This window comes from Hyla sarda, chromosome 1, assembly GCF_029499605.1.
Source record: "Hyla sarda isolate aHylSar1 chromosome 1, aHylSar1.hap1, whole genome shotgun sequence".
NCBI lineage: Eukaryota > Metazoa > Chordata > Amphibia > Anura > Hylidae > Hyla > Hyla sarda.
The window spans coordinates 141,612,306-141,639,899 of record NC_079189.1 but is presented as its reverse complement, the minus strand read 5'-3'; the positions used below and the strand labels follow the sequence as shown (position 1 = coordinate 141,639,899).

Here is a 27,594-nt window from a genome sequence, read left to right as displayed (position 1 = left end):
TAATAGCAGGTAAATGGCAAATATTGTTAATTTTTAATGATCTGTGCCATGCTAGCACATAAACCTGAACAGCTTCACACGTGACCTAAAGATGGATTAACAAATTAATAAGGAGATTTTAAAATGTTATATGGAATTATCTTGTTAGAATGACCCAATATTCTGACATAAGTAATATGCCCCTTCATTTGCTGAAGTAAGAAGATTTTCACTCTTCATTTACTGATTAATCTTCTATGGTATAAATGGGAGTTCATGAGCAGTATTTTTTAGCAGCTGATTCCAGTTTTACTGTGACTAAATAGCCTCTGTACTGCCTTTTTATTCTCCATTGAATAATGAGCGCACAAGGACACTCTTCTGAATACAAATTTCTGCTTTCCTTTCATCCTCTTTAGGACTTTTGGACTTTTTATGTGTTCTTCCCTGAAGATATTCAAAGCAGGGGAAGCAGTGAACTTTGGGTGACTGAGCACAGTTTAAAGTCTATTTTTGGAGGTTTCTTTTTATGAAAACTGGTACAAATTTTAAATTCTTTTCATGCAGTTATGCCCAGGCTACAAGCCATATTGATAAAGTTTAAACCCGAAGTAGGAGGTGATGCAGCTTGCTTCAATCACTGATGCCCGTTCTGTGCAACACAACATTCTATAGTAAAAAAAAAAAAAAATCCTTGTATACAGAGATGTATGAAAGGGGTGTATCGACTCCAGCTCTCCAAGGTGCAGGAGATTGCGCAGAGGGTGGTGGGAAGGGGGCACAGAGGCCAGACCCCTTGCGATCAGTCACATCCCCCATCCAAAGAAATAATGTGTGGCTACCCCTTGAAGGCTCTAGTGTGCCTATCAAATCTCAGATGCACTACTAAGCATTTTGGAATTGATACTAGGCAATGTTTCACCCTCTCTACAAACATATACATTTTATTAGGCATGTTTCTGTACTAGATGACTAGACTATGTTCATGTAATGGATCTTCCCATTAAAAGTTATTTGAAAATAATCTTCACAGAAATCTGAGTTTTTTCATTGGATTTGCACTTTGATATGCCTTGGCTCTGACACACTCGATGAGGCTGTTGGTCACATCACAATTTCTATGTCAAGTTGCAACGACTTTTTTTTTATTTATTTTTTTTGTTCTCTGCAACCCGGATTTTAAATTCAAGACAGAAAAATTCAGAACCATATTAACTGTATTGCAAATTCCTATTGAAATGGTATTGCGATGTGCCTGATCATACCCTACAGAGCCATGCACACTAAGGAATTTTTGCTCAAAATTCTGCTCGCAGAAGCCTTTCATTGTTTTTTTTTTTTTTTTTATGGGATTCTGTTGCTCTGTTCAAATTGTGGGATTTGGATTCCGTCAAAAGAATGTTTTTGTGGAATTCTACCCAGATATGCATTGTCGTCAATAGGGACGGTGTCTAATTAGCACAGATTCTGCTGATGCTTGCTGCACATGGAAATTCAGTAGTGTGCATTAGTCTGAAGAAACTGGGATTCTCTCACTGTGGTTAACTGCAAAAAAAAAAAAGTTGAAATAGGGAGGGTTGAAAAACTTCACCCCTTAGACCTTGTTGTTAGAATCTTTTTGAAACAAATGGCTGATTTGCCTTTTTAGAGAGTCAACAATTTTCGTAGCTTGTTTTCAACCACAATGCCAGACCATGGGTCTGATAACTCATTCCTGTCCCAAAGACTGAAGGCAGAAACAACTCGCACAGATATCTGATCTTAGCAGAAGGGAGTCTGTTCACATTTACAGGAGACCTGGCAGGACAGAACAAACATCTGCATGCTTTAAAATATTGATAAATAAATAAGCAACCTTCAACTTTATTTCCAGCGCAGCCTCGTCCACTGTCCAGACATCTCATGTTCCATGTGATCTTTGCTTTATTTTTTTATTTTTTATTTTTTGGAGTAGAGTGTTCTGTCCACCCTGTTGTCACAGAAGTAGGTAATCGCTGAAGAATGGTCTCACAATCTCCTTTTTCTATTTCACTGCATGGCTGGTATGTGTGGGTCGTGAGATTTTGCTGAACAAATGTTCTGGCATTAGAGTGTCATGGCAGTGTGACAGATCAAAGCCAACTACTTCTATACCACTTCTTGTTGTGACTTTAATGCATGCACTATTACGACACTGGGCACTCGGCATTTGTGTTGTATTCTTGGTTCTGTTTCTTAGATTTTCGATCTTTCTTTACTTCTTTTTGAAATCTCTTGGCATAGCTAAATACACACTAATTTGCTGTGTATTTGTGACACAGCTGTGTTACATAGGAACAGGCAACCTTATTGGAATACAATCAGTCTTTAGGAAGAACCAAGGAGCAATGTAGAGAGGCTTTTAGAAATGTTCTGTGGGATGAATGTTCTAATAGCTGTACCCCAATTGGAAGAAACTGTACCCACAGCTACTTGCATAGCTACATTAAAAATAATATAGTTGGGCCTTTTCTCTATATGTCAGCAGATATATATATACAAGGAAGCCACTAGTAAATGCTATATGTCAACACAGTAAACAAGTTATCAAACATCTGAAGAAGTGTGAAACAGCTGTTACCTTGTAACCACCTCCTCTCTAACCTGCTGTATGGTTTTATGTTATACATTGTAATAAATACAGAAAGCACTGAACATTCAGGGAGGGAGATTTATCAAAATCTGTCTAGAGGAAAAGTTGCTGAGTTGCCCATAGCACTTTTCCTCTAGACAGATTTTGATCTCCCCTAAGTGTTTCTTTATATGAAAAAAGGACTAATGTATGAAACATGCATGGTAAATTGTAAAAGTGTTTCAGCTTTGGCCTAGCATGAGTGCAAATAAAGGGGTTATTCAGATTTAGGAAAACAGAGCTGATTTCTTCCAAAATCACCACCATACCTGTCCTCAGGTTGGGTGTGGTTCTGCAGCTCAGTTCTATTGAAGTCAGTGGAAGTCAGTTCTATTGAAGTTCTAATACCACACACAACCTGAGGACAGGTGTGGTGCTGTTTTTCTATTTCTTGATAAACCCCTTCAATAACACAAAGAATGCTAAAGGATTTGGTCTGCCAATGTTAAAAGATTAGGGTTTCCCATTACTTTCCTAGTAAAGAAATTATCCCACTCCCACATTGGCAACCTCAGAGGTGTTTGCATGGTATTATTCTGCACTATATATCTTTGTGCACATAAATTCTACACTTTAGAATAGAGATGTGCCTTACTAGCATAGTCATATAAGCATGCAGCCTAGCTAGATACTTAAAGGGGTACTCTGGTGGAAACCTTTTATTTTTTTTATTTTTTTAAATCAACTGGTACCAGAAAGTTAAAAAGATTAAAAAATCTTTACCCTTCCTGTACTTTTACGCAGCTGTATACTACAAAGGAAATACTTTTCTTTTTTAATTACTTTTTTTTCTTGTCCACAGTGCTCTCTGCTGACACCTGATGCCCGTATCAAGAACTGTCCAGAGCAGGAGAAAATCCCCATTGCAAACCTATGCTACTCTGGACAGTTCCTGACACGGACACAGGTGTCAGTAGAGAGCACTGTGGTCAGAAAATAATAGAATTTCCTCTGCAGCATACAGCTGCTAAAAAGTACTGGAAGGATAAAGATTTTTTAATATTAAGTAATTTACAAATCTGTTTAACTTTCTAGCACCAGTTGATTTAAAAAAAAAATTTCCAGCGGTGTACCCCTTTTAATGTTTAGGTGGGTATAATACATAAATGTATAAAAAAAAAATTTTTTTTAGGGATTGTGGAAAGCAACTGCAATTCTGCCATTGTTTTTTGGGCTTTCTTTTTATGTCACTGTTTACATTAAAGGATTTTAAGGTAACTTATGTTTTGATTTTACTATTGAGGAACATTATTGTAAACAGCGGAGACTGTGATCACCTCCTGTCAGGAGTTCTACTTTTGGCAGCAAAAGAACAGCATGCAGTGTTATTATTTTGTGCCTGATTGTACCTGTTTATGTTTAATAAAATCCTCCCTATTTCAATGAACCTGCGCTGGACCATTCCGTTTGTAATTTCAATTGCATGAAATTGGCCTATTTCGGTCCGAGACGCTCTGGGCAACAAAGGGTGAGCTGGACATTTGCTCTACTTTGGAGTGTTGTTATTGCCGTCAAAATGAGGGATCGACATTGAAGGATTGGTTGGTGACTGGATCTGTCGAAGCCAATATGATGATAGGGATGTGATCGTGACGATTTCACAACATTAAATGTAGAATAGCTTTAGAGCTTGGTGTCATAGTAGTACTGTTTCTTTACTTGCTTAGTTTGTGGGTTTCATTGACATGACTACCAGTTATGAAATACATTGGTATTTAGACAACAATGTACACTTGTGTTTTATGCTTTTTACATCGCTGCTGAAGGGCGTTTCCATAGAAATAACTTTTGATCTTTCCAAGTCAGTTTGGCTGCACAGTAATTTCTGTTGAAGTTTTTTTGGTTGGTGTATGGCCAGGAAGCACTCGGCTTGGATAGCTAGCTTTATTACCTTGGGATGCAGCAAGAGTAAATGACATACAGTTTCCACAGGCCACTTTTTCTTTATTGTGTTTCCATGAATTAGGAATTTAAAATGAATGTGTTAGTTATATACACCAGTTAAAAGATAAGGGGAGATAATGAAAAACTGTCTAGTAGTAAATTTGTGTTTGTTGCCCATAACAACCAATCAGTGCTCAGCTTTTTTTTTTCTTTTTTTTTCTTTTTTTTTTATCTTGACACACTCTAGTAAAATGAGCTGTTGATTGTTTGTTATGGGCAACAAACACATATTTACTGCTAGACATTTATTTTTTATTTTTTTTACCTCCCAATTTATGTGGGTAAGATGCCAGGTGGCCCAAAATGTTCTATGCTAGTAAAACTAATATTACTTCCACGACCCCTGAGGAAGCCTATAGTAGGGAAACGTGTGTTGTGTTACATGTCTGGTAAGGCTTGTTTGATTCATAGATGCTGGAACTTTGTGTATGTTGCTATTTTGTCTGTTTACTATATTATATTATTAAGTTGCCAGGATTACGGGATGAACAACGTCATTCCACTAGTTCATTTCTTACAAAACTATGTCTGGTCAGGGCACTGGAGACGTGTGTCTACATCTTATGGCCACATGAGTCCTGTGGGGGCTGAACTGGATGAGGGGCACAGTGGAGCACAGTTTAGGTTTTGCCAAATGGGCAGTTTTTCTAGTCATCTGACAGGAGAGGAGGAGCAGGAGCAGCCAGAGGAGCTAGAGGGTTATGAGGAAGGCGAGACAGAGGACCCAGACACACTGTGGCAGTATGCAGTGGAGATGGAGGCAGGAAGTCTCTCCGAGTCACTTGCACAAATGGCACGATGCATGCTCAGTTACTTGCGTAGTGACAGCCTAATTGTCACCATTTGGCAGAAGGATGACTTCTGGATCTCCACCTTATTGGACCCTTGCTACCGCCACAAAATAGGGGCCTTTTTTTACACCCACTGAGAGGGAGGTCAAAGTGACCTACTAAAGAGACATCCTATGTAGTCAGTTGGCCGATGCCTATCGGCGCCATCGTCCATCCTCTCGCAGGTCTAAATCGAGGGGCCCCCTGCGCTCACCTTCCACTGCCATGGCTGCTGGGGAGGGACTAGGTGGCAGGAGCAGTACCAGCTCCATCAGCAGGAGCCTGAGTCTACAGTCACTGATGAGTAGCTTTCTTCAACTGCATAGTGTAGCAACTCATCAGCAGCAGGTAGACCTGGAGCAGGACCTGAACCAGCAGGTGGTGGCATACCTTGACATGCCCATGCCAACACACCTTGAAGATCCGCTGGACTTCTGGGCAGCCAAACTTGATTTGTGGCCGCAACTAGCAGAGTTTGCCCTGGAAAAGCTGTCCTGCCCGGCCAGTAGTGTGCCATCAGAGCGGGTTTTTAGTGCGTTGTGAGCCTTAGTAACCCCAAGGAGAACTCGTCTGTTCACGAAAAATGTGGAGAGTCTGACATTTGTGAAGATGAATCAGCCAGGATTTCCACCCACCAATGCCTGATGCAGAAAAGTAGATTGACCATGGTGCCACACCAACACTTCACAAATATGTGCCAAACAGATTTAAAGGGGTATTACAGGCAAAAACTTTTTATATATATATCAACTGGCTTCCAGAAAGTTAAACAGATTTGTAAATTACTTCTATAAAAAAATCTTAATCCTTTCAGTACTTATGAGCTTCTGAAGTTAAGGTTGTTCTTTTCTGTCTAAGTGCTCTCTGATGACACCTGTCTCGGGAAACACCCAGTTTAGAAGAGGTTTGCTATGGGGATTTGCTTCTAAACTGGGCGTTTCCCGAGACAGGTGTCATAAGAGAGGACTTAAACAGAAAAGAACAACCTTAACTTCAGAAGATCATAAGTACTGAAAGGATTAAGATTTTTTAATAGAAGTAATTTACAAATCTGTTTAACCTTTTGGAGCCAGTTGATATATATAAAAAAGTTTTTTCCTGGATAACCCCTTTAAGGCGCTGCTCTTCAATTACAAACATTCCTCCGCATCAGACCTTTTTTACCCACCTTCGTCACCGGGTACTGGTATTGCCCCCCCACCACACCACTCTGTCACTTTCAGGACTCCTGATGCTGCTGCCACCTCCAGGCTGTTTCATTCAGCCTTTATATGGTCTCCTCACACTTTAGCCACCTTCAAGCTGTGCCATTCAGCCACTATATGGTCTCCTCATGCTTCAGCCACCTTCAAGCTGTGTCATTCAGCCAATATATGGTTTACTGATGCTCCTGGGCCTAAAATATCACTAGCTACCATAAATCTTCAATTTAAATTTCAAAATTCAGCTTTTAATCTTAGGGATTGTGAAGCCCTGGTGTCTACTCATGCTGCTGCCAGCTCCAGTCTGTGTCATTCTGCCACTATATGGTCTCCTCATGCTGCCAACATCTCCACACTGTGTCATTCACCACTATATGGTCTCCTCATATTGATGCCACCTCCAGGCTCTGTCATTGTGCCGCTCTGCGGTAGTGATTCTAAAAGTGATGCCGGCAATCTGCATGTCATACTGAATAACAGTATTATTTCACTACCTCAGCACACTCCATATGCGTGTTAGAACAAAGAAAAGTGTTCTACACCCCTATTGAGGCTCTTTGTTGGCCAGAAATAGACGTTTTTAATATAGATTCGCCACAAATAAATTCGACCCAAAACTATTTTTGGGGGGAAAACTCGGCGAATCGGCCGAATCAAATTTTTCAAAAGTTTGCTCATCTTTAGCAAAGTCCTATAATATTGCGCCCTCTAGTTTTTTCTTACTTTGAGTTTGTGGGACAAACTGAAAAATACATACCATCTGATCTCACCATATATACGCCTGCGGCCTACAATCAAAGGGTTTCTGATGGTGGATTGACTAGGGACTCAGCCTACAGAATTTTTCCAGACTGCCCACAAAATGCTGGAGATTGATATCAATATACTAAATAAGTCATTTTTGACTGTTTCAAAGGTCAGTTCTCTGGATATTACTGTATCCAAGTTTTTTTGAGATTTTGTTTCTGGAATCTCAAATAGGCTCATACGCCCTTTCTATAATTTGTGAATGTTGTCTCCAACCTATTCCTTACTGAATAAGAAATTTGCTGGTATGTGTAAGCATGTTGACAGGTTTGCTTCTATTGTATCCAACATTTTTTTGTTGGATACAATAGAAGAAGGCAGTGGTCACTTTGTGCCCATCAACCTAATTCAGTTTAGTTTTCACCACCTCCAAAGCACCACATTTCATGTGTGATAGACTCAGATGTTTGGGATGATGATTGTTCTATTTTCCTTAAGTTAAAATCTGTAAATCAAATTATTGTGGAATAAACTGAATGAAACCCTAGGCCAAATGCATCTGCCAAAAGTGTCTCTGTTGCATAAAATGACCTGGTATGTATCCGCTGACTTTTATTTTTTATTTTTATTGTATTGTGTGTGTATATAGCATAGATATAAAGGTATACAGTAAAAAGTATACATGCATGTCATTTTTAGATTTGTAGCCTATTAGTGAGATATCTCACTGTGTGCCTATATAGTATGTGTTGTAGCCTTCCGTCTTTGGTACACCTCAGGGGATCCTTCTAACATAAGGCTCTGAATAGACGCACAAAGAAAGTTCATACCTGGATGGTGGGTGCCGTCTATTGTCTTTCTTTATGTGCATATTGCATATCCTGTTTTATACAGACTGAGCACCATCGTAATCCAGCCATCACACCCTGCAAGCGTACTTCCACTTGACCACCGGTATACCCATCCTAGTGACGTAGCTGCCGGCTCCTATCACTTCTTTTGCTTTGTATCAAGGCTCTGAATAGATGTGAACAATGCCTAAGTGGATACGAATCATATGAACTCTGCAGATTTTTGCAGCTGGCAGTGATGAAAAAGAAAACTATGGTATAAAGATGTCTTTTAACAGACTTTGCATTATGACAGTTTTTTGTTGTGCGCTTGATGCTGAGATCGCTTACTGTGTAGTATCTTTTGGGTCAGATAGACTGTACTGTGATAATGTGCCCCTGTTTGATGCAAATATGCAATACAATAAGCAGTACAGCCATAAATAAACATGGTGTGATTTGCTAACACATAGACTTGCTTATTTTGCATGTGCGGCAATTTCCATTATGAATATGTCATGATACTGTTTATAGCCCAAGAGACAAACAGCACAGTTTGCTGTATCCTTGTATTAACACTTTAGGTGCTCACAGACATTAAAAAGACCTGTCAATTACACCATTATTCTGCTCAGACATTAAACAAATGAGTATTAAAGGGGTTATCCAGGAATAGAAAAAAAAAAGCTAATGTCTTCCAAAAATAGCACCACACCTGTCCTCAGGATGTGTGTGGTATTACAGCTTGGCTTTATTCACTTCAATGGAACTGAGCTGTAATGCCACATACAACCTGAAGACAGGTGTGTTGCTGTTTTTACAAAATATTATTTTTCTAATCCATTATAACCCCTTTAAGACCATATACTATAATGGGAAATACAGGAATGTTAATACCTCTGTAGGAAGTGATGTGAAGCTGATTTATTTCTACAACATTATATCCCCTATAGTCTTAATGTGGATTCTTTGGTATCTGCCTCTGGCCATAGGGATAATATCTTTTATATTCCCAATAAACAGCTAAATGAGTTTAGGGACACTGGGTTGAATGCTGAAAAGGAAAGCTGTTATTTGCAATGAAGGCAAAGTGTAATTTTAGTGGTTTTATTAATAACTGGACAACATAGTGTAATCTTTTATGCTGTAAATGTTTTTTCTTAAATTGCCCATTTTCATTTCCACATGTACATTGACATATTGTTGTCCAAATAACATTTATTGATTTTCTGTAACATCATTTTATTTCTTCCTTAGTGTGCAAGGTGGAAGGGAACTTAACCCACATGTCAGTGGTCTAGGATGGCCAGTGAAGGCTCCAATATCCCTAGCCCTGTGGTGCGCCAGATCGACAAGCAGTTTCTAATCTGCAGTATATGCCTCGACCGATACAAAAATCCCAAAGTACTTCCTTGCCTTCACACGTTTTGTGAGAGGTGAATTGCCTGCTGTTTATTACTTGAACTTTACCATTTGTGCAATGCTGTTTAATCTGCATACTAATATAGAAGAGTTATGTTAGGGTGCTTGTTATAGCCAGTCATGACTAACGGCCGTTAGTTGTGATGGGAGAAATAACGTGACATGCACTCATTTTTCGCCCATCACAAGAAAACGGGTAAATTAACGGACATTATTTTTAACATTGAAGTCTATGGCCAACAGACGTTAATAAATACACCCTTTAATGCCCGTTATTACAACTGACGTTATTTTTACTGAGCATGCTCAGAAGAGGTGACATCAGCAGACTCCTGCTCCATTTATAATATGCCTCCCGCCAGCGCGTAATGTGACCCCGCCGGCGCTTTTGTCTTAATTTTCCATTGCAGCGCTATATGTGAATGGTATATTTATCAGAACGCATCCAGCAGCCGCCGGCCAGATGATCCTGATAGATATACTATTCATTCATAGTGCCGGCGGCTGCATATGTATATAGATGTGCTGGGGGGGGCAGACATATAGCGTTATCTGCCCCCCACAGCGCTTGTATATACATATGCAGCCGCCGCGCTATGAATGAATAGTATATCTATCAGCATCATCGGACGGGCGGCTGCTGGATGCGCTGCTGACAGATATATTTGTCACATATAGCGCATTTGTGCAGCGCTATATGTGATATCTGTCAGCAGCGCATCCAGCAGCCGCCTGGCCGATGATGCTGACAGATATACTATTCATTCATAGAGCGGCGGCTGCATATGTATATACAAGCGCTGTGGGGGGCAGATAACGCTATATGTCTGCCCCCCCCCCAGCACATCTATATACATATGCAGCCGCCGGCGCTATGAATGAATAGTAGATCTATCAGCATCATCTGGCTGGCGGCTGCTGGATGCGTTCTGATAGATATACCATTCACATACAGTGCTGCAATGGAAAGACAAATGCGCCGGCGGGGTCACATTATGCGCTGGCGGGGGTATAGATATATACATATAAATGCGCTGGCGGGGGTCATATTTTTATTAATGCGCTGGGGGACTAGGTATATAGTGCTCTATGCCCCCCCTACCCCCCACAACACTTTTAATATACATATGTCCCCTCACATTGTCCATTTTAAAAACCCCACTGGGATCCCCGATTGGCTTCTCAGTACTGGCCATTCAGGGAATTTAAAAATGAAAGTAAAAAATACATCATGTACATCGCAGGGTTGCAGGCCATGCTGCCCGCTCCCCTGCTTAATAACTTCTGATCGGATCGGGTGTCAGAAGTGAGACCCGGTGCGATCAATCCCTCAGCCCCTGTACTACAACCTCCATCATGGAACAGACTCTGTTCCATGATGGGGTAGTAGTACAAACACTAATGTAACCTCACCCCGCAGCCGGGGAATTACTACTCCCATCATGGAAACAAGTATGTTCCATGATGGGAGTAGTAGTAGTCCTGGCTGTGGGAGTCTGTAGGCAGAGGTATTAAAACGTCTGTACATGGCTGATGTTATAACGGGTCTTAACGGATGAATATGCCCGTTATTTGGACAGACATTATTCAGCCGTTAGCATCCGTTAAGTCACCCATTATTAAACGTCCGTTAACAATACATAATAATGTACCTTAATTAACGGGTGAACTTCATAGTGTGAAAGCACCCTTACATGATAAAGGTTCAAGGAGCTGTGTATCTAAATTAGATTCAAGATGAATATTGAATATTTGCAACAATTACAATCTACGATTTATTGGATGGGGAATAAAAGTTGATTGTAAGAAATGGTTTTCCTGTTGGATTTTCTTGTTTCCACTAAGATAACAGAAAACACATCTTTCCCTCATAGGATTACATAGCAAGTTCATCTAAGATGAAAATGTTATTAGGAGATTCAAACAGTTTTAAATAGTTTATAATACAATAGTATGATTTCTTGATAAGTGATAGTTGATGTATCCCAGTAGTCAGTCTGAAATGTCAGCTCTACCATTGAACATTGGGTATAATTTGGAGCAGTCAATTGTGATACAGTTTGTTTGTCCTTCATGTTTTCTGTGTAAATATTGTTATTTATTATTCAGTCTTTTTTTAATTACACAAATTGTAACATCAAGCCTTAAAGGGAATCTGACAGCTAGTTCACCCACACTAAACCTTATACACAGGGTTGTAGTGGGGGGGGGGGGACATGAATAAAATCTTTTACTCACCCCGATCGGTGGTCCGGTTAGTGAGAGAGAGCTCCCTTTGCAAGTTCTCTTTCACGTAATGGAGGTGGGAGCCCACATTGGGATCATCCCTGCCACTGCCCCCTCTTCTCCCCTTTTCAAGCCAGTTCCTGTCATATTTCTTTTAATCTATATGTAAATATATCATTGTCAGCCCACACTGTGGATGTATTTACTGACATATTTACTTTAAATCTTGATGGTGATTAGAGATGAGCGAACTTACAGTAAATCCGATTCGTCACGAACTTCTTGGCTCGGCAGTTGATGACTTTTCCTGCATAAATTAGTTCAGCTTTCAGGTGCTCCGGTGGGCTGGAAAAGGTGGATACAGTCCTAGGAGACTCTTTCCTAGGAATGTTTCCACCTTTTCCAGCCCACTGGAGCACCTGAAGGCTGAACTAATTTACGCAGGACAAGACATCAACTGCCGAGCCGAGAAGTTTGTGACGAATCGAATTTACTGTAAGTTCGCTCATCTCTAATGGTGATTGTTGGTTTTACCAAGGTCAATATAAAACGCTGACCTTTTTGTAATCCCTAACCAGTGAAGCTGTTAATCTATGATTTTGTAAGCTATTTTCCTTGGCAAGTTTATCCTGAATGTTATGGCTGGTTTATTATTATAACCCTTGAAGTTAATAAAGTGAACTCTGCTAGGAAACTAGGATAGTGTGGTTACAAGTTGAGGCTGCCTGTATTTGCCCTGATTTTGGACAATGTGTAACTCTTGTGGTATCTTTTCTGTGACATTATAGGTGTTTGCAGAATTACATTCCAGCTCACAGCTTGACCCTCTCTTGCCCAGTCTGCCGCCAGACCTCAATTCTGCCCGAGAAGGGTGTGTCTGCACTACAGAATAACTTCTTCATTACTAACCTGATGGACGTGCTGCAGCGGAGTCCAGATAATGGTATAGAAGAGTCCTCCATTCTGGAGACAGTGAATGCTGTTGCTGCTGGAAAACCTTTGTCATGTCCCAATCATGATGGAAATGTAAGAATTTTGGGCAATGTTGCATTGATTCCTTTTTTTTTATTTATTTTTTTTAACATATTTTGGTTATTATATGTATTATACAAATGATGCTATGATGATAATTCCGCTCAGGAATTTAAGTTGGAAATTCTGGTGCAGCAGAATCCTATTACTGTTAATGGGATTCTGCTGCACAGTGCACACTATGGAATTTCAGCGCAGCCAAAAAAACAAATAGTTAAAGCATACCTCCAGAGATATAGTGCCCTTCTAAGCTGGCTGACGGGTCAAGAAATGAGCGATGATCTCATAGAGTGGCGCTTATTTACTGTACTTTCACAAGGCTCAATCGACCATACAACTGGGCCACATGAATGATCACTGGGTCACTCATGCACCAATTCAGGTTTTTCATTATTGGCCGCACATCACCTATTTATAGACAATTTAGATTATTTTATTGATCATACAAAATATCTATTCATTGGGAAGGAGTGAGGAACGATCATTTTCCTGATAATAGCCCCTGTAAAATGGCCTATACATTTTGTTTGTATTGTGTAGTGATACTAGGTAAATAATGTACAATGCGGTCTTATTAGTTGCTACATGCAATTTTGAAGATGAAACTATGCCAATAGTATTTCCTCAGTAGCTGTTATTCTTCTACTTCAATGGATTGTTAGAAATGTAGCTTTTGTTCTATATGACTGGATTACTATCTGTAGTGTTGGGTGAATGGACAATGAGCAGAAGGAAGTGAAAGGAGCTGACTAAATAGGATCACAAGTAATTCCGCTTGTCATGTGGACAATCTTGTTACTTGAACCCACCTAATCCTTCTGACCTTTAATTATAAACAAAATGCTAATTCCTCAGTATATCTTGATGAGAGAGCTGGAGTCTTGGACTGGTCCCAGCAGCTCTAGAAATCTGCTAGAATTGGGAAAAGCATGTGCCACAAAAAGCATATAAATTAAAGTCTTGTCTAAACTTATGTTTTCCTGATCTCCTTAAAGGAGTACTCAGCCCCTAGACATATTGGGGGAGATATATCAAAGGATTTAGACTGGTTTTTTGCATCGGCCGAAAGTACTCAGAAATGTCAGACCGTGCTGGAGCAGGTTTAAATACAGTCTAAACCATAGATCCAGAAGTCCTTGCACAGAATTTACAGAAAAGTTGTGCGACTATTTTTGATAAATTAAGCGCACAATAGACCGGCCTTACGCTCTGTAGGTTGGTCTATATTGATGCGGGAAATAGACAGCTTTGATAAATCCCACCCATTATCCCCTATCCAAAGGCTAGGGGATAAGATGTCTCATCACAGGAGGTCCCGCCGCTTTGGACCCCTGTGATCTCCCTGCTTCACCCGGCGTTCGTTTAGGGCACCGGGTGCAGTGCCAGAGGCCCTCCCATAGACTTGCATTGAGTGGGCATTGCCGTGACGTCACCAGCCTCCGCTCCGCATCGCCAGTCATCCAGCACGGAGCAAAGTTCGCGCCATGCACCGTATGTCTGGGGTACCGCAGCCAAGATCGCGGGGGTTCCGCCGCAATAGGGGATAAGATGTCTAGGAGCAGAGTACCCCTTTAAGGGAAGCTCTAAGAATAAATTAATATACATTAAACCTAATTTCATTCACAAATCTGTACATATATTGTTGTACAACTTAAAAGATTTGGACATACGTAAGCTACATTAGCTATTATATTTGGTTATATAGCAAATAGTCTATCAAGTGGATCTGTCATCTTTTACTGCTTTCCTGTGTAAGCATATTAAAGTTATAAGAGCGCTAAAACAAAACAGCAGACTTAGGGCTCTATAACACAAATTAGACTTTGTAAGACTGTGTTCCCCTGTTGCAGTACTACAACTAATTACTGCATGCGTTTTTACCGTGGATGTCTGAAATTGCAGTAAAAATAGATCTATGATGCCTGATGTACGGCATTAGCATAATCACTGTGAAACATTCGTGACAAAAACGCATGCGGTAATTAGTTGTGGTACCGCAGTCGTTTAGGTCCAGACATCAAATGAGCAAACACTTGTTAATCTTTTCATTTTTAACCTTTTATCGCTAATTGGCTGTACATCTCCAATTGGGACATGCGGCAGAAGAATGATGGCAGCAAAGGGAGCGCCAGGGACAATAGTCTAGCCTTGTAATAGGCTCACTAAAAAAGTGACAAACTATAAGCATGATGCCAATTTAATGTGGGCATTAGCCCATCTAATAGGATCCTTATTGCATTTATGAGGGAGCATTCTCATTAGAGATCAGTGAAGTTAGTTACCCGATTTGTCACGAACCTCGCGGCTCGGCGTTTGCTGACTTAACCTGAATAAATTAGTTCAGGTTTCAGGTGGTCCGGTGGGCTGAAAAATGTGGATACAGTCCTAGGAGACCCCTGTTTATCACTGACCTGCTGGTAGGCAGGAGTGCTCCTCACAATTTTTTTTTTTTTTTGTGCTGTTTTGGCTACTAGGAGTACAAACCATTAGTTGAATATGCTGCCCCACATAAAGGCGTAATAATGCAGTTAACAGATTTACTTTACCTGTTAATTGGTCTATATTATCATTGCACCAATAAAACATGGTTTATTGTAAACTGTCCTCATCACTTACATAATTGTTGTAGCCCATAATTTGCTATTGTTGTAAACTTTGATGTAACACTTGTTTATGTGTGCTGCAGGTGATGGAATTTTACTGCCAGTCATGTGAGACTGCTATGTGTCAAGACTGTACTGGAGGGGAGCATGCTGAGCACCCCACTGTGCCACTCAAAGATGTGGTGGAGCAACATAAGGCAGCACTGCAGGCTCAGCTGGATGCCGTCAAGAAGAGGTATGTGTTTCTTTCGGAGCAGGCCAGCTTTTTGATGTGGTGCTCTGCAGCATGACATGAATAATTGGACTTTGTGTCTTGGTTGTTTGCCACAAATAAATTGGTTTCTTACCAAAAACAATTACTATTATTACATTGTAAATAACTGGATCTAATGCCCAACTTAACTCCTTCTCCAGCAGCTTAAGCTAGGTCATGGCTGTAAGATAGATAGAAATATACGTGTATTGTATGGAATTCTTTTTTCGTTGTAGCTTTTATGTATGTTTACTGTATTTTAATTGCTAGAATTACAAGTGTTTTTTTATTTCAGATTACCAGAAATAGACACGGCATTGCAGGTTGTATCTGAAATCATTAATCAGCTTGCAACGCAGAAGTCAAGCATTGTTGATGAAATTCATTCAACTTTTGAGGACCTACAAAAAACATTAAATGTTCGGAAGAGTGTTTTACTGATGGAATTAGAAGTGAACTATGGGCTAAAACATAAGGCAAGTTACCTATTTCAGTGAATATAAGCTGCAAACATATATGCAGGTACATATAGATAGGATGGGGTTTCAAATTAATTACAAGTTATCAAGCTTTGTATATACAATGAAAGCATGTAAAGTGACTTATCTAGTACCAGCCAATCGTGAATCACTTTAGCCTGTAGGTTGTTGTATGTTCAGGGATGGGCTTTTCTCTCTGGTTAAATAATTAACTATTGCATTTTGTACTTTGGTCTTAGGTCCTCCAGACCCAGCTAGATACGTTAGTAGAAGGACAGGATAACATAAAGAGTTGTAGCACTTTTACAGCACAAGCACTTAACCATGGGACAGAGACGGAGGTATTACTAGTGAAGAAACAGATGAGCGATAAGCTAAACGAATTGGCAGAGCAGGATTTCCCATTACATCCTCACGAGAATGACCAACTGGACTTCATAGTGGAAACTGAAGGCTTGAAAAAGTCTATTCACAATCTTGGAACTATACTGACCACAAATGCTGTAGCGTCTGAAACCGTGGCTACTGGTGAAGGGCTGAAACAGAGTGTGGTTGGTCAGCCTATGTCTGTTACAATTACTACAAAGGACAAGGACGGTGAACTGTGCAAAACTGGGAGTGCCTATATTTCAGCTGAGTTGTTTACACCTGATGGTAGCATCACAGATGGAGAAATTCTTGACAATAAAAATGGCACCTATGAATATTTGTATACAATTCCAAAAGAAGGAGACTTTACTCTATCTCTGCGACTGTATGATCAGCATATAAAAGGAAGCCCATTTAAACTGAAGGTGGTGAAGTCTGCTGATGTGTCCCCCACAACAGAGGGGGTCAAGAGGAGAGTGAAGTCTCCGGGCAGTGGACACGTCAAGCAGAAGGCAGTAAAGAGGCCGGCAAGTATGTACAGTACAGGCAAAAGGAAAGAAAACCCAATAGAGGATGATTTGATATTTCGAGTAGGTAAGTGACATCTGTGTTGCATCTGGTATTTGTAAAATTGTAAAAGCCCTGCCTGGTGATTTTTTTTTAAATGAATTAAATTTTTTTTTATTCTAATTTTCGGATCTATATTTTTAAATCCTGAAATCTTGCAGTTTCCATTGTGGCCATTAGGTGTAAAACTAAGCTGAGATGATTTCCCAGTAATACCTTTCTTCTCTGCACAGACATGAGTACAGTGAAATCTCACCAGTGGATAGATAAGACACAACTAATAGTAGCTGAAGCTCAGCATCCCCTGTAGAGTGAACTTTCAAAAGGCCGCAAAGAATGCCCATTTATGTTTCCAATTCATGTGAATAGGACTAAAATGGATTATGTAGACACTGTTGGATGCCCTAGGCTTGTTGCATGGTGTCTAGTTTAACTTGCAGTATAGAATGGATCACTATGCGCAATTCTTCTAATCCAATGATCTGACTGTGCAGAGGATTGCCTCTGTGTATCTCTTGCTGATATGTATGACTTTCGGATGACAAAACCTGATGATTATGTATACAAAAAATGCTACTACACAAGATGCTGTTCATCTCTTCTTGCAGAAACAATATACATATTGGAAATTGAAAAAAGGGGGTATCCTAATGCTGTCAACTGATAAACGCCAATAACATTGTATGAATGTGATATGTATTTTGGCAGCAAACCAGTGTCTTCCTCATAACAATAATGAAGTGATCTCAACACACAGTGCCGTAGGTGTTTCTCTGCTGACAGCAGCAGTGAGGCTGCAGCTGGTTATTACTACATTTCCTACTTGATACTTAGAAAAAAGAAATAAGACATTTTCTCTGTTCATGAAAGCCTCTAAGCATTTTCCAGTAGTCATGACAACATGATACATATTGCCAGGTCACCTTATATGGATAACTTTTATTTTTATATTTGCTCATTCATTATTATATCAACACCCTGGTTATTGTTCTTCTATCAGTTTGGTAGCTAGGCATTGTGCTTCATTACAGCAACATGTGTTAACCCTTGACATGGCCTATTTTGGCCATAAAGGGGTTATCCAGGTTTTTATTAAAGGGGTACTCCGGTGAAAACCTTTTTTCTTTTAAATCAACTGGTGCCAGAAAGTTAAACAGATTTGTAAATTACTTCTATTAAAAAATCTTAATCCTTCCTGTACTACTTAGCTGCAGAATACTACAGAGGAAATTCTTTTCTTTTTGGAATTCTCTCTGATGACATCACGAGCACAGTGCTCTTTGCTGACGTCATTATAATAATAATAATAATAATAATAACTCTTCATTTATTGTTGTCCTTAGTGGGATTTGAACCCAAGGCCCCAGCACCGGAAGGCAGTAGTGCTAACCACTGAGCCACTATGCTGCCCTTAGCATACATCTGCTATGCACGGTTGCTAAAATGGACAGAGATGTCAGCAGAGAGCACTGTGCTCGTGATGTCATCAGTGTTCCAAAAAGAAAGGAATTTACTCTGTAGCATTCAGCAGCTAATAAGTACTGGAAGGATTAAGATTTTTTAATAGAAGTAATTTACAAATATGTTTAACTTTCTGGCACCAGTTGATTTAAAAGAAAAAAGGTTTTCACCGGAGTACCCCTTTAACTTTTCACTATCGTGTCTGTGGTGCCAAGTTAGGTCTTTACTTGCCTTTGGGGTGTATCGACCCCTTTTTTTGTTATTTTATGGGCCCCTCTAGGTTTAGCATTCCTCTGGTCTCTGGATGACTGTTGTCTTGAGCTTTCCCAGGATCCTGTTTGGCTTGAGACAACAGATGATCACAGGGGCTGTTGCACGTACAGCTGGACCACACACGTCATTAGGGAGCTGGTTTGTCAGGGAAGACTGGAAGAAGCCAAACCCCCTGTGATCAGTTGTTGTCCATACACAAGAGGAATGTTGAACCTGGGGGGACTATGAAATCACAAAGAAGAAGTCGATCCACTCCACAAATGTAAGGAAAGTAAAGCACTTAAGGCATAACTTGGCATCACAGGCATGATAGTGAAAAGTTAGTAAAACTTGGATAACCCCTTAAAGGACCATGGCTTATTGTAAAATATGACTTGTCTCATTTTATGTGCTATTAACTATGGGATGCTTTTACTTATCTAAGTGATTTTGAAAGGGTTTGTTTTTTCATGACACATTGTACTTTGTTAGTGGTAAACTTTGGTCAATACCTTCAGCTATAATTTGTGAAAAACTACAGAAATTTGACATTCTCTGCTTTTAGAGAAACAGTCATTTCACATTTACAATATGTCTATTTTAGGTTGGCATCATTTAGTGAATGTATTTCTACTTTTAAGGAAGTCAGAGGGCTAAGAAACATTGCAGTATATTTTGACATTTTCATGAAAATGTAAAAAAATCAATTTTTCAAGGGGCCAATTTATTTCTGAAGTGGGTTTAAAAGACCTGGATGCTAGAAACCCCCTCTTCTGTGTCTCATTATTTGCACATACTGCTGCTAAACATCTAGTATCCCTGTATCTCACACTAATAAAGGCTAAATAATCATGAATACATATGTAAATCACAGGTTGTACTTCCGTATTATGCTTGAACGTGATGTATACATATCTGTATTAGCCCTGTTATACAAGTGCAGCCCTCCACTAATGTACAATGTAATTTTCTGTGTTAAAAGCACTATTGCCAGCAAACACCTACAGTCAGGTCCATAAATATTGGGACATTGATATTTACATCCATATCAGGGTATTTACACCCATATCAGGTGAACGCTGTAGGAATTACAACAGTTTGCATATGTTCAATGGCCAGGTGTGTGTTATTCCCTCATTATCCCAATTACAATGAGAAGATAAAAAGTCCAGAGTTCATTTCAAGTGTGCTATTTGCATTTGGAATCTTTTGCTGTCAACTCTCAAGATGAGATCCAAAGAGCTGTCACTATCAGTGAAGCAAGCCCTCATTAGGCTGAAAAAAAACAAAACAAAAAAAAAAAAACCCATCAGAGAGAGAGAGAGAGAGAGACAAAACATTAGGCGTCACCAAAACAACAGTTTGGAACATTCTTAAAAAGAAGGAATGCACCGGTGAGCTCAGCAACACCAAAAGACCCGCAAGACCAAGGAAAACAACTGTGGTGGATGACTGAAGAATTCTTTCCCTGGTGAAGAAAATCCCCTTCACAACAGTTGGCCAGATCAAGAACACTCTCCAGGAGGTAGGAGAAGACTTCACCCGAGTGAATACAGAGGGTTCACCACAAGATGTAAACCGTTGGTGAGCCTTGAAAAAGGAAGGCTAGATTTTCCAAACGACATTTAAAAAAAGCCTTCACAGTTCTGGAACAACATCCAGAACAACATCCAGACCAAGATCAATTTGTACCGGAGTGATGGGAAGAGAAGAGTATGGAGAAGGAAAGGAACTGCTCATGATCCTAAGCACACCACCTCATCAGTGAAGCATGGTGGTGGTAGTGTCATGGCGTGGGCATGTATGGCTGCCAATGGAACTGGTTCGCTTGTATTTATTGACTAGCTTAATACCCGGCGTTGCCCAGTTGTTCCTTCCTAATCTTTGTTGGGGAGGAAAATAAACAAAGGAGGAAGCTTTTGACTTCATATCCCATCCTCATAAGTTGTTGTCATATCTGAACCCCATATCCCGTCCTCATATCCCGACCTCCTATCCCGGTCCTCCTATCCCGACCTTATATATGTACCAGGTATTGAAATATCTCCAGCCGTACAGAAGTTATGTGGAAACATACATTTCCCATTGATTTGCATGGGACTTTAATCAAAAACCCCAACACTCACAAATGGGGGTAGTTAAGGGTTAAATCAACTATCCTATATTTTAAGTGGACATATAAGTAACATGTGACCAAGTATTTTTGAAATATCTCTAGCGGTTTGGAAGTTATGCAGTAACATATATTTCCCATTGACTTGTATGGGACTTTAAACATAAACCCCGCCCCTTGCAAATGGGGGTGAGTAAGGGTTAAATCACCTATCCTATGTTTGTTGTTGACATATAAGTAACGTGTGCCAAGTTTCATTTTAATATCTTTAGTCGTTTGGAAGTTTTTGTGGAACATACATACACACACACACACACACACACACACACACACACACACACACACACACACACGTTGAGTTATATATATATATATAATATGTATATATATAATATGTATATATAGATGATGTGACTGCTGACAAAAGCAGCAGGATGAATTCTGAAGTGTTTGGGGCAATATTATCTGCTCATATTCAGCAAAATGCTTCAGAACTCATTGGACAGCGCTTCATAGTGCAGATGGACAATGACCTAAAGCATACTGCAAAAGCAACCAAAGAGTTTTTTTAAGGGAAAGAAGTGGAATGTTATGCAATGGCCAAGTCAATCACCTGACCTGAATCCGATTGAGCATGCAATTCACTTGCTGAAGACAAAACTGAAGGGAAATGCCCCAAGAAGAGGCAGGAACTGAAGACAGTTGCAGTAGAGGTCTGGCAGAGCATCACCAGGGATGAAACCCAGCAATGTCTGGTGATGTCTATGCGTTCCAGACTTCAGGCTGTAATTGACTGCAAAGGATTTGCAACCAAGTATTAAAGGAAAACTGTCACATATTTTTTGTCCCGCACTATCCACGGGTACCGGTGGATAGCGCAGGAGACGCTGAACATTTTGAGTCCTACCTTGCCCAGATCCGCTGAGCCGTTCGCCCGTTATAGCTCTCTTTCGGTGTATTCAAATTAGCTGCTAACATGCACGGGCGGGGTTACTGCCTTCAACTGGCACTGTGACGTAACCTCCGCAGCACCACCCGGCTAATGAATATTCATATATTGCCTTACTATCTCCGTCTCATCTCGGCCTAGTCCCAGACGATATTGTGCATGCCCGGGATTTCCTACTATACCCGGAAGCGGTCTTCAGCATTGCTTTATTTGTCAGGAGCAGCTCTGGAGTAAGGGTACATGCGCAGTATCGTCCAGGACTTGGCCGAGATGAGACGGAGAGTGTAAGACAACGTGTGAATATTCATTAGCCAGCTGTGCTGCGGGCCGGGCGGCGGTTATGTCACAGTGCCAGTTGAAGGCAGTAACCCCGCCCGTGCCAGTTAGCAGCTAATTTTAATATACCGAAAACCAGCTATAACGGACGAACGGCGCAGCAGATCCGGGCAAGGTAGGACTCAAAATGTTCAGTGTCACCCGCACTATCCACAGGTACACGTGGATAGTGCGGGACAAAACATATGACCGTTTTCCTTTAAAAAGTGAAAGTTTGATTTATGATTTATTATTCTGTCACATTACTTTTGGTCCCTTAACAAGTGGCACATATGAAAACTGTTGTAATTCCTACACCGTTCACCTGATTTGGATGTAAATAACCTCAAATTAAAGCTGACAATCTGCAGTTAAAGCACATCTTCGTTTCATTTCAAATCCATTGTAGAATTGTGTCGATGTTCCAATATTTATGGACCTGACTGTATTTAGTGCATTAAGATGCCTCTATTCACTTTGCTTCATAAATTTTCCATGATTCTCATAGTGATTATTAGTTCTTTGTGGTCCAAAAAGGTTTAAAATGTATGTATATAGGAAGTATCAGGAGACTGCCCCGGCAGGTGGCATCTCAACCGGTGCCGTCTGTGGCTCCTGATAGTGACATCACTACAGAGTGCTTGAAAATCTAAAAGTGTAACGGCTTTGAAAACTAAACGTGTTAGAAGGAATTTTGGATCTCCTAACACTGTGTAGTGACGTCACTATCAGGAGCCACAGACAAACTCCAGCGGGTTATTCTTTGGTTGACACGTGGCTTATACAGATTCGTATACATCACATCCTAGCATAATACTCAAGTACAGCTGACTTGCACAAAGGCCTCAGAAATAAATGATCACCATGTAAATTTTGTGACCTATTTTATTAGAATGCTTATGAAGCACCATATTCAGCTGTGTTAGATCTTGTGAAACCTTTTGATCAGTTTTTATAAAAAAAATTTTATTTGTATTTATTTTTTGTAGAGGTGCTTACTGTGCTGTATACATAACATGCTTTCTTTATTCTACTGGTCAGTATGATTATGGCAATACCCAATTAATATACCTGTTTAATGTTTTTTTCTTCCTTTTTAATTTAAAACAATTTAATTCCCTTATTTGTGTTGCCATATTCTGACAGACATAAGATTTTTATTTTTTGGCCGACAGAGTTGTGTGAGGGCTTATTTTTTTTGCAGGAAAAGCAGTACTTCTTACTGATACCATTTTTACAATATATGCAAAATTACCAAAACTGGCTTTTTTCTTTTTCTTTTTTTTTTTTTTTTCTTTGGCATTCAACTTGTAGGATAAATAACAACATAGTTTTATAGTATAGGGCTTTTTGGGGAATTTCAATTTGCAATTAATTTTATTTTTATATATATATATATATATATATATATATATATATATATATATATATATTGATTACTCATGGAAAAACTGATTATTTAGAAACCTTGATGGCCATGATTTAGCCTTTGGCTGCTATGCCAACCATCGAAACCTTGAGAAGGAATTGCAGAGTTATCCGATGGGTGACAGGGTAAACCCCCCTTCCCCTGTCAGCACTGTACATGCAGCAGTCTCACCAACCCCTGCATATGCAGGATTAACTGTTGCAGTGGGTGATCAGCTGTGTATTGTAGCCAGTGCCTGCTGCTTATTAGCATGTTAATGCGCCTTTTAATTATAGTATAGTGGTTTATATGCAACTATAGGTTTCACGAGTGTGTGTGTGTGTATATATGTATATATAATATGTACTTTTTTTTTTTAAGTATTATGTCTAACAAAAAGCACAGTGTGTTCTAGTAATGCTCACTGGCATTGCATCTATTTGAAATAAAAACTGTTTCATAATTTGTTTCCATTATGTTCACACTATTTGGAAAAGCGCTGAGTTTGTCCATTTAAATGTTGTTTCGAACATAGCATAACTACATGATATTGTCTTGAATGACTGTATTAGCAGCTGCTATTGGGGCCCAGATGTTCAGGTTCTGCAAGAACATTGTACCTTTTTGTTGGCTTTCTGCTGTCTAGCACTATTATGTGGGTTCTTTATGGCCCTATTATTCATACCTTTTTAAATTCTTGTTACAGCACTTATGCTGCTGTTTGCTGTTGGGGGCCTATCTTAGTTTTCTAGTAATTTTCCTGGTCCTCAACTTATACCTGAGGTACTGTATTTCTTTCTCAACCTTGGAGTAGGTTTGTTACAGATAGCTTTGTAGGAACTTTCTTCTCCTGTGTCATTTACTGATAAATTAACTTGAACTGCTCTTCCTTTTCTATGTAATTATTTATATCCTGGTGTTGTATTAGGATGGTTGTCCCCTTTCTATTGTAAGAGAATAGAGCACACAAAGGGTTCATTGAGATTCAAGTTTCACAGCTGCTGCAGCAAATTTAGATTTCTTTGTTATTTTTAGGTACAAAAGGAAGAAATAAGGGCGAATTTACTAATCTTCAAGGAGTAGCTGCATCCACCAATGGAAAAATATTGATTGCAGATAGCAACAACCAATGTGTCCAGGTATGAACGATCATAAATATTCCTATTTGTGGTATCTTGCATTTAAATCTCTGTAAAGATTAGCAGGAACTTCAAATCAACTTATGTTACTGTCAGCGAATGAGCTGAAGAGTGAGTGGAAGAAGACAGTTTGGTAAGCCAGGAGGGTAGTGATATAGGGGTGTTGCAATGATGCTACAGGGTCTAGTGGTATTAACCCTTGGTTTGTCGTGACATCAGGGTGCGGTAGTTTTGTATAGAAGGCCCTGCCGAAAACCGGTCCACAAACGGCAGGATAATAAACGGAATGTCCACAGCAGATTTTATGAGATAACTGGAACTTTTACTGAACTTCTTATGCCAACAGTCTTTACAATTAAACTGTTTCTCTTGAGGTAACCGGGATGCAGGTTCCTCACAGGCTTTGCTGGGACTAATAGTCTTGAGCTTTAAGCAGGCCACTGTGCTACTAACTATAGGATTTGAGTTGAATAGTAGTCACAAAGAATTTGTAGATAGAGCGTTATAACTCATGGTTTTAGTGGCTGCTGGATCTTTAGGCTTTGGCCTAGATGCAATTGTGCTTGAATTGGTATTGCTGAAGTGTACAGGATGATGAGCAGGAACAAAGAGTGAATTTAGTGAGTGCAGCCCCTTATATTCTAGGGGGGCTGGACTAATCCCATTGGTTGCAAAGCCTGTAGGTCCTGAACCCAGAGAACTCTGGGTACAACACATGACATCATCACATGACCTAGGAAGGTCTTATAAATTTGTATTACCTCTATATACATATTGTACAATATACAGGAACACATTTATACGAGGTGAACAAGGGGCAAGCCCTGCAGGAGAGCCCTGTGGAATGGAGGGACTCTAACTGAGGGGACTTAAGACAGGGACAGGGCAAGGTCCTGTACCAGGACACCACAACAGAATAAGCCTTATGCATAGACAGGCATTTTAAGCAGGAAAATAAATATTATCTCCATATCAGCTACTACTGCTGTCAGGAAGTACCATATTTATCGGGGTATACCACGCACCGGCCTATAACACGCACCCTCATTTTACCAAGGATATTTGGGTAAAAAAAGTTTTTTGAGGCGTGCGTCCCCTGCGTCGTTGCTATGCACGGCACTGACGTCATGCGCCGCGCCGTTCAGCGCATAGCAACGACGCCGGGGGACGCACGCCGGAGGCCTGCAGCAGTGCGGACCCGACTCAGGTAATTATGCCACGGGATGGGGGGAGGCAACGGGGCAGCGGCGCTGGCAATGGGTGCCGCTGCCCCTTCTCTCCCCCTGGCTGTCGGCGCCGCTTCTCTCCCCCTGGCTATCGTTGCCGGCACTGGTAGTCAGGGGGACAGAACGGGCAGCGGCGCCGATAGCCAGGGGGAGAGAAGGGCCGACAGCAGCGCTCTAGACCCCAGGAAAGGCAGGGGGAGAGAAGCGGGCAGCGACTGCCTCTCTCCCCCTGCCTTTACTGGGGGGTGTATCGGCGTATAACACGCACACAGATTTTAGGCTAAAAATTTTAGCCTAAAAAGTGCGTGTTATACGCCGATAAATACGGTACCTTATGCTCAGGAGAAAAAAAATGACAGTACTTCCTGTTTATAAATTTCATATAAATTATACATTTTGTAAAAGCATTTATGCTTTTATTGTATTTACTTTTAGGACAAGTTTGTACAGCTTATGTACAATGATGAGCTATAACATAAAAAAAAAAAAAAAATTGAAAGTTGACATGAATAACATTACCCTTACCTCCTCATACACATGAACATTAAAGGGGTACTCCGCCCCCAAAGGATAGGGAATAAGATGTCAGATCGCCGCGGTCCCACTGCTGGTTAGCCCCGGGATCCCCGCTGCCGCACTGCGTTATCATTACAGCACAGAGCGAGTTCGCTCTGCACGTATTGACGGGCAATATAGGGGCGGGAGCATGGTTACGTCACGGTTCCGCCCCTCGTGATGTCACGGCAAGCCCCTTTCAATACAAGTCTATGGGAGGGGGCGTGGCGGTCATCACGCCCCCTCCCATAGACGTGCATTAAGGGGACGGGACGTGATGTCATGAGGGGCGGAACCATGATGTCACTCTGCTCCGTCCCCTGTATTGCCCGTCATTACGCACAGAGCGAACTCGCTCTGTGCTGTAATGATGGCGGGGTGCCACAGCGAGGATCCCGAGGATCCCGGGGATCCCCAGCAGCGGGACCGCGGCGATCTGACATCTTATCCCCTATCCTTTGGATAGGGGATAAGATGTCTAGGAGCGGAGTACCCTTTTAAGCATTGCCGCAGGTTCCTGCTTTTCCTATGGGGTGGGGTAAAACCCTTCTCTCCACTGATATCATCAATCTGTGGAGAGTCGGGAGGACACCATACACCTTAGTTGGTGGAACACACCATGCCAGTGAAGAAATAAAATAAAAATAAATTAAAAGTTATGTCTGCTGAGATGCAGAGAGGAAATACTAAATAAAATGTGGCTAATCACTAAGTGAGCTTTATCCCAGACTTCTTCTCCAGACTTCTCCCCTCACTTATATCTATCATATATCTTCACATAATTCTGGATGGATTTCCAAAATTCTGTTTGCCTTATCTCAAGACTACAGCTGATAATTGATAAATTTAAATAAAAAAAATAAAAAACTATCAGCTTTTTAGTCTTTACATTGTTTCTAAAGCATATCCAGCTGCTTATTTAATGGGCTCCAAAATATATCTAGTTTACTCATCCCTATAGATGCATCTCTGCTTTTCTTTTTTTTTTTTTTTTTCCAACTCTAATTTTTATTAAAGAACTTTTCCTGGATACAAATCCAAAT

General features: G+C 40.4%; 1 protein-coding gene across 4 annotated transcripts in view; it reads left to right on the top strand.

Moving 5' to 3' along the window:
- Positions 1-27,594, top strand: part of TRIM2 (tripartite motif containing 2) — a 150,540-nt gene that overhangs the window by 101,883 nt on the left and 21,063 nt on the right. For all 4 annotated transcript variants that reach the window (XM_056562526.1, XM_056562536.1, XM_056562519.1 and 1 more), the window contains 6 exons: positions 9,440-9,618; positions 12,619-12,856; positions 15,549-15,700; positions 16,014-16,194; positions 16,437-17,160; positions 24,667-24,770. In XM_056562526.1, coding sequence (XP_056418501.1) covers positions 9,485-9,618; positions 12,619-12,856; positions 15,549-15,700; positions 16,014-16,194; positions 16,437-17,160; positions 24,667-24,770 — 1,533 coding nt within the window. In that variant the 5' untranslated portion in view covers positions 9,440-9,484. The remainder of the gene's footprint in view (positions 1-9,439; positions 9,619-12,618; positions 12,857-15,548; positions 15,701-16,013; positions 16,195-16,436; positions 17,161-24,666; positions 24,771-27,594) is intronic.